General features: G+C 32.6%; 3 protein-coding genes across 3 annotated transcripts; all 3 read right to left on the bottom strand.

The window, feature by feature from the left end:
* Position 1: 1 nt before the first annotated feature.
* On the bottom strand, positions 2-829 carry PHYBLDRAFT_128985 (heat shock factor-type transcription factor; the record flags this gene model as incomplete). Its single annotated transcript, XM_018429255.1, has 2 exons — positions 405-829; positions 2-323 (listed from the first exon to the last, which is right to left on the bottom strand). Coding segments are annotated over exons 1-2 (567 nt in total), but the record flags the coding sequence as incomplete, so codon positions are not given.
* Positions 830-5925: 5096 nt separating this feature from the next.
* PHYBLDRAFT_176186 (hypothetical protein) lies at positions 5926-7067 on the bottom strand (the record flags this gene model as incomplete). The annotated part of the gene is made up of 5 exons (XM_018437682.1): positions 5926-6050; positions 6118-6158; positions 6278-6479; positions 6801-6872; positions 6941-7067. The coding sequence occupies 5 exons, from the start codon at positions 7065-7067 to the stop codon at positions 5926-5928; spliced, it is 567 nt and encodes a 188-aa protein (XP_018283460.1).
* Positions 7068-7737: 670 nt separating this feature from the next.
* Positions 7738-8016, bottom strand: PHYBLDRAFT_153502 (hypothetical protein; the record flags this gene model as incomplete). The annotated part of the gene is made up of 2 exons (XM_018433168.1): positions 7738-7797; positions 7834-8016. 2 exons carry the CDS (start codon positions 8014-8016, stop codon positions 7738-7740), a joined length of 243 nt encoding a protein of 80 aa, XP_018283461.1.
* Between the last annotated feature and the right edge of the window lie 316 nt (positions 8017-8332).

The raw sequence follows: 8332 nt of genomic DNA on the forward strand, positions 1-8332 counted from the left end.
AGTTTCCATGTTCCTTTTCGTCTGAATCACGTCCTTTCTTTCGGGTTACAAGAAGCAATAAGTCTGGTTGGTTGCGTTGAAAGTGTGGATTACTAAATTCCCATTGCTCCGACTCGTCGTCTGCCTGCAGGACGCCTTGCTGGAGATGAGGCACCTTGTGAAATCCATACATATTGAGCTGTCTGACAAATGATGAAAAGTTGCTATGCTTGAAGAATCGAGGTAAGACTCGCTTAGCAAAATCTACGTGCCGAGCAACAATAAAAGACGTTCCATCAGTGGCCCATCTTATCAAGTCGTCTGAGCCTGGGTCTTCAACCATACTAGGGAATGACACGGTTAATTTTTTGCATATATACTTCATTCTTTTATAATGAAATATTTATGTATTATAGTTCTCTTACTTGTATAGCTTATTTAAGAACGCTGGTACGTTCTGCATCTTGGCTCGTTGAGTCTGGTGCGGATTGCTGATAACTTGAGTTGTAGAAGACGGTAAAGCCTGTGATTCTAATAGGGTCTCCATTGATTTCGTTTCAGATGGAGTTAAGTTGGCAGCAAATGAATTATTTGCATTGCTTGTAGAAGACTGGAGGGAATTCAATATTGCACTGGGCAAAGGAGCAATGTGAGCCGGAGGGTGACTCATTAAACAATCGAAGGATTATACGGTTATGAAAAGGTTTCTAACAATGAGTAGGTTTTTTTTGTCCTTTCTTCTTATTTCTTTCTTTCTTTCTTTTTATGTATATATATTAATAAGAAAGGCAATTAAAGAAAACACAGTACAATGCAATGTAATGCGATACAATATATATATAAAAGAATGAGTTGAATTATTGATCGTTCAAGATCAACAAGGCTTACTTTACTTTCGTATACTTGTGGCTTGCAAGATCTGACCGGTTTTGGGAAGGTTGTTTTTTTTTATTGGTGGAAGGAAAAATATTTGTTTCTGGCTTTACACCTGTCATAATCAAATAACGTTTAACAAATCGTCCTCTATCATATTCTTGTGGTTAAGACACACCGAAGAAACAGATACTAACTCCTAAATGAATTCTAGGCATAAACACTGAATTACTAGAGTCAAGGTTGTTTATACATATAATATATACTCACACTCTCAAATACACTCAGGTATGAAACTAAGGTGTATAATTAGAAAGCTAGATTCTTGCTTTTCTTATTTATTTTTTTACGTATATGGAATGGTTTAGCCAAGTACCATTATATTGTATAAGAATATGAGTGCGTGCGTTTCGACATCAGTGTGTTGACTAATAAATTCACAAAAGAAAGGGGATTATATATATATATCTCAAGAGGATGTTCTACTAATAAGCAAGCATATGATATAATGGTTCTTATTTTTGTCTTCCTTATAATTCGTGAAACGCAGATCTGATTTTGGGGTAAAAAAGAAACAATATCCATTCAAATTACGGTTGAGGCCTTTCCCCCCCCTTTTTTTTGTTAACCCCACTAAGGGAAAATGAAGATATGAATTCGTAAGAGTTACGTATATCTTGTATATTAATACACAACAAGAAGGTAATATCGATGATAAAACAAAGGTGGCACGATCTTTAAGAAAGTACACACACATATATACATGTATATTTTAAAGATCAAGAAGAACATATTCAACAAATCGCCATGTGAATATCATGAATCTTTTTTTGGCAATCTTCGTAACCAACTTATTCGATATTTCTAAAGCTATCCTTAATCTCTTTATTAGCATCAATTAATAATAAAACACTTGACAGCCAGCTCACATTTCACTGCCCATTCAATTTCTTTAAATCCTTTTCTGACGGTTAATTCAACCAAGAAATTCGTACAAATATAGATATACATGTGTGCGTGGGTATAGTATTTATATTAATATTTCTATCTCTTGTGCTGTTTATTTGGAATATTCTCAAAATTACTTAAAGTACTTGGGGAATAATCAAGGTTAAAAGTTTACCAATGACAATGATAATAATAATAATAAAAAAGATAAAAAGAGTAAACCATGAATTCGGGATCAATTTCTTTTTCAAGGTTAATTTGGACGACTTCTCAATAGAATTACCATTACACAGTATATATTCATTTTAAAAAATAAATAAATATTTTGTAATGAATCTAAGTCTGGTAAAAGTTATTGGTTAGTAAAAATGTTGTGTGTGTATATATATATTTACTATGTATATACTTAATCTTGGTTCAATTATTACCAAAAAAAAAAAACAGGGTAGAAATCTCTTGAAAGAAAAAAAAAAGGCTATTTACGTTCAATTGAGCTTAAACCCATACTATCTCTTAGCAACAAATCTAATATTTTTGTAGTTAAAGATATAAACTGACAAACGATAATGGGGTCGGTAATTGCAAAATAAAGAATAAAACAGACAAATTAAAAGAAACTTTCATTGTAGAATATATAAATTATGTATATACCAAAAAAAAGAGAGAAATCTATGCAGAATTTTATTCAATAAAAAAAATGGGTGGTACTCGGTCCAAAGTAGGAAATTTTATCTATACACAATCACAGTGTAAGATCCAGAAACGCTTACCAAAAGATTTTATTTATTTATGCTTTATATTATATACAGTTATATATATATATATATATATATATATATTTAAAGTGACTCTTCGTGGAATTCATGGAATATGAAGTCAATATCAAAAATTGGTTAATACAATTCTGTTGTCAAACTTTAACCTTGTACGATAACCAAGGTGTTAAAGAAAAGAGAAGAACACATATATACACACAGTAGTATATACATCTACGTGTGTGTATGTGTATGTACATTTGTGGAATATAAAAACAAGGTGCTGGTACTTGTTATAAAATAAAAATAAAGCTGAAGATCCACAAGATTTTATGTGTTACCAAAGAGAACATTAAGGACCCCGATACTCGGTGATTTTTCTCCCCCCCTCCTCCCCCAAAAAAAGTAATTCGAATTTCTTGAGAGTAAGTTTCCAGGTTATAATAGCATGTTTTTGTACACACTATAAGTTAGTGTTTGTACAAGTATGCAAGGGCGCAAGGATTTAAGGGCGCAGGGATGTGTGTGCATGTTATAGCTGATAGTTACTCAAATGACTAATCTTGCTAGTGAGATCTGTCTACTGAGAAAAAAAAATAAGAGCTATAGAATAATTGATGACAATATCATTTCACTACCAGAATAAACAATATTATTTGGTTGAATATATTTGAAATAGGAGATTTTATTTTTATTGTTTTCAATATACGAGGGGCGCACATAATGTAGCAAGAAGGCAAACGATTTTTTTTGGGTTTGTTTTGCCTTCTTGCAATGTCATCTTTTTTATATTCTTTCGATGACAAGCGCCTTCCGCCCCACGATGGTGATACGCAGTATATAACATTAAATACAGCGTATATGTTCATCGCAGAGGCGCGTTATATACTGCCGGTTACTCCAATCTCAGATGCTATTTCGCGAAATCAATTGCATTAGTTAAGATATATTCTTGGCGTCGTTAATACTCTAGTTTTTTTTTAAGAAAAAAGAAAATATTGAGGGAGGAAAAAAGGGGGGAGATAGACGAGCTTTACCGATCAAAGAGTGCATTACTACAGCATCGTCATGCATCAGGAATCATGCATGACTGGTTGACCAGGGATAGATGAGATTGACTCGACTATCTGATTTTCTTTGCAAGAAAGAAAGATACAAAGGCGAGTTTCTATATAAAGAGAAACATAGAGCGAAATATAAATCCAAATATTTAGTTAGGCCTTTTTTAAAAAAAAAAGTATTCCCTTTTTTTGTGCTAGTGTTGTTGAATTTCTTATTGAGATTATATACAAGAAAGGTAAAATAAATTATAGATATATCTGTGCGTATATTTGTGTGCATTTTATAGCAATAAAAGTGTCAAAAATGACGAGTATATCAGCGTAAAGAGCAAGTAATATACCTTGGTTTTGATAGAGTGAAATGAATGGAATGGGCTGAAGAGAACAGAGGATGGAAAAAAAAAGTAGGGAGCAGAGAGATTCTTTGAAGAGGGAAAGATTGATTAATTTAGGCTATGCATTTATACTGTTTATTTGGAACTTGACGTATGGCTTGTCTGAACATCACACACATATACACGCTCACACGCACGCATAGTAGGTGACATTTTCTGTGGCTAATTATGAAATACCATAAATAACTTACGCCCTTAATATTTATTATATCCGCGCTAAATACTCGTGATTGCATAGTCTTCAAATGACATGTGTACCTTTTTCATCTCCTATTTCAGTTTGATAAGGTAGCACTTGCTGTTTAATCGTATTTTTTTTTGTTTAACACACGTATATATGTATGTATATGTATATATTTAAGTATATAAAAATTCAATAAAGATATCGATTTTTCTTTAAAAAAAACGAGAATAAAATAAAAGTATTTCTCATTCAAGGTCACAATCTGTATATATAAAGTATAAACCTTAGTTAGAAGAATCACAAACCTCCAAAAGGAGATAGTTTATATGGCATTTATATATATATAAAGATGTTGAACGGAGATAACGTTTTATAGTCTAGAGCGTCGCAGAAGGTACCATTAAAGAAACAAAGTGACTTTTGAGGTGGTGTACAGAACCAGACTTCGAGTTTGTGTACAATCAGGCTTGTGGGTTTTGTCGATTTGAAAAAAAAAAAAAAAAATTGCACTATGGGAAATGACAGGGTTTACAACTCCGGGCTAGTAAAAATAAAAATAAAATAGAAAAATACACGCGTATATATTTTATTTAGCCAATAATATGCAGGATTCTGGCACATTAGTCTCACTTTATTAGCAAATGGAAGCTATAGTATTCTGAATCATTTTACATTTTAGCCAATTTATCTTCTTAAAACGGTTAATCTAAGCCTTTTTTTACTTATTTAGGTACTTCTAAAAACCCTCACATTCATTCAATTAATATATGGTGTTTTATATAGCGAAATACCTTCAATTTGGATTTTATTATTGTTCAAAATAGTAGAAGAACAATAGAAGAAAGCCAATTACTTTATACTCAATAGTAAGTCTAGTTAAAGTATGATATATTTACAACCATATGCCTTTATAATCTACTAGATGTTGGTTTTTTCCCTCGAAAGTCAGACATAGGGGTTTTGTTCAATAATTATAAGAACTATAGATTACACACTAGTTTACTCATTAGACATGTGTAGTGTGCATATATACTAAAGGTTTGATATAATTTAGTGTATAGTAGGATATTGCAATAAGTTCCTGGTTCAATATTTTCATCTTCCAAAAGTTATAAATTGTATATCGTTTAGTGTTCTATAAAGTCTCAAAGTGGTGTTGACAAGAATCATTGAAAGATAAAGACTCTACAGAATCAAAAAATCAAGCTCGCATTTTTGAGAATACATACTATTAACAGATATTGTTGTTCCTAATATAAAAGGCAGGTATACGTTTAGAGTGAAGATATTTCGGCTCATAAAATCTATTACTATAGAGCATTTTGGTTTTGATCTTTCATTATTTTCATTCAGTAGAAAGATCTTCCTTCAATACTGCATAATAATTTTTGTATATTTCATGCCCTGCGTTACAAATAATATATACACACTAATCTTATAGCTATTTTCCTACGCAAATGGTGTAGAGGGGTACAACAAAAGAAAGGGAGTCAAAGGAGATGGAGAGAAACCATAAAGTCATTAAGCAGGAATGGGCTCTTTCTTTTTGCAAAAGGATTTCAGTATTATTTGATGTTATACTGTATAGCCTTTGAGCCCAATATGTTTGTCATGGAAAACAAGTTAGTAATCTTCTGTAAATTAAAGAGTGTTGTACTGGTGAATGAAGAGATGTAATAGAAGCAGAAATTCCAAATGATAAAAGTAAAGCGTAGTTGTACAGTCATCCTTTAGGCGTGATGAACGAACAAAGTTATGCCAGAATTTGGGACATTAAATTGGCCAATTTCTAACATGGTATGGAAACAACGGTCATATTCTTGATTCACAAATAAAATCAGGCGAAACCCTGTAGCTAATAATCAAATTTAACGTTTAAGGACCCCCCTTCTACAAAAACTATCCTCTTTGTTGAGCCTTACCATTAACTCGGGAAGAAAATATTGGATGGTTGTCTTTTTTTCTAGGGAAATTTACTTGGTAGGACAATAGGCCTCATTGTGTCGATACAAAACAGTCGATCGGTTATACTGCCGTTCCTAGACTTCACTTCATCATGGTACAAGGGCGGACGAGTCTAACTTGAACTGAACGATAATGAACACGATATCGTCAGGTCGTATTTGACGCACTGTTTCTTTCATTTTATTTGCCCAGCACAGCAGAAAGTTCTTGGTGACCCACAGATATTGGGATAAACAAAGTGTCATAGAACCATGTTTGCAAGTCAACCTCTTCAAACCTTCCCTGATCTGCGATAGTGCTTTGTAGCATATTAATGAGCCTATATTTGCAGAGTAAGAATATAACAGAAGAAAAAGTGAACCAATAAAAGCTGAACAAATGTCATCAGAAAACTTGCATATCAACAATAGCTCCTTATTATATTTTCACGGGAGACTTTTCTGTTGGATTTTAGGGTAAAAAGTCCAGGCTTGGCTTAAATTGGGCTCATGGTTTTTGTATCGATTGCAGAAACAACGTCAACAACGCTCATGAATACGTTTAGAGTAAACCAAGGGTAACGAGACAGCCTTTTTTTTTTCAAGTAGCAATTTTTCTGATGTAATATTCCTTCGTTAAGAAACCCTTGGCAAAAAAATACCGCCTTTATATCGCTGTAGCTGTGTTTGGGATATTATAATATTAGATATCGTATATGAACTTAGGAAAAATGCTTTGTAAAAAAGAACAATATAAACTATTATAGTGTATTTTTCTTATAATCGACAAAAACAATTGTACTCCGATCGTTTTTTTCAAGACCTAAAAAGTGTTGTCGGAAATGACAAAACTGAATATCTTTTCTGTTTACTTTGTTAAGAAACAGTTTCTCTACAAAGTAAACAGAAAACATGGTTAGTTTTGTCATTTGCGACAGCACTTTTTAGGTCTTGAAATAACGCAGTATTTGAATTTAATAGCAGAGAAAGAGAAATATTGACACTATATTTTCCATTTATAATGGCAGACGACGAGAATCGATCCCCTAAAATAGTAATATTATGAATTAGTCGGTGTTTAAAAGATCTTTTGTTGTGAATATATGAAGTTGTGACTGCATAAAGTTCAATATTTAGGATTTTTTAAAAAACTGGCGGACATTTAATACCATTTTCATATATCGGCATTTGAAATAAAAAATTGACACAAATCTTGAAATTTGCGATTATTAAGAAAATACACTATATTCAACGTGAGACTCTTATCTGAAATATAATAGAAGTATGTCTGATTCATCATTATTGGGAATGTCTTTAGAAGTACTTAAACTAATATTACAAGAGAGTTTACAACAACTAATATCCGGGGTGAATGTATGTATCTCAATAACTACAAATATTGCTGGTAAAATAGTCTTTAACAACTAAATTTGATTTTGACTTGGTCTCTCCTCAAATACAATAAAAGAGCCTTAAAATAATTATAGCCCCAAATTTTCCTAGCCACAAATGTCCCAGCTATGTTGCTCTAAAGTCAAAAGGTAATAATGATTTCTAAAGCTAAGATTTCTTGGATGTTGGACTTTAATGAACAAGGCTTTAAAATGTTGACTGCCATGTACTACTACTGTCAGAATTTCTTGGTGATGGGTCAATAATCTAATAACTATGTATGTTTGCTATTGAAATAATTACTGATACTGGTGCTAATGAATCAAACTCGTCTTTGTTTGGTGTTAAAACAAGTCTGTCTGGAATTAATGGTAATTGTGATTGTAAGATAGATATGCTTATGGCTGCTGAGACTAGTGGTACAGAAGTGCCTGTGAGGCCAATTGGTGAGGCAGGTGGTGGTTCAGACAAATGATAGTTCGCCATGGATAACTTGATCCCTTGTGTGTTGGAAATAAAAAGACTGTTCAAAGCCTCTGAGTAGCTGTCATTTTTTTCTGCTAAACCTTGGGTGCATCTTTAGTTGCCCCATAATTCAGTACAGTCTATATTTTTTCGTCATGCTTCAGAATCGTCTTCAAGTCAATTTGTGTACTTTTCTGGTATATGAGGCTCTAAAATTATAGCATAACGCGAATGACAATGCTTATGACCATAGTGATTGGACGTGATTGCAATTTTTTGGAAAGACAGATTAATTACATTGTTGATGCACAAATAGACATCATCATCTTTTAATGCG

Source organism: Phycomyces blakesleeanus, assembly GCF_001638985.1.
Source record: "Phycomyces blakesleeanus NRRL 1555(-) unplaced genomic scaffold PHYBLscaffold_45, whole genome shotgun sequence".
NCBI classification, from domain to species: Eukaryota; Fungi; Mucoromycota; class Mucoromycetes; order Mucorales; family Phycomycetaceae; genus Phycomyces; species Phycomyces blakesleeanus.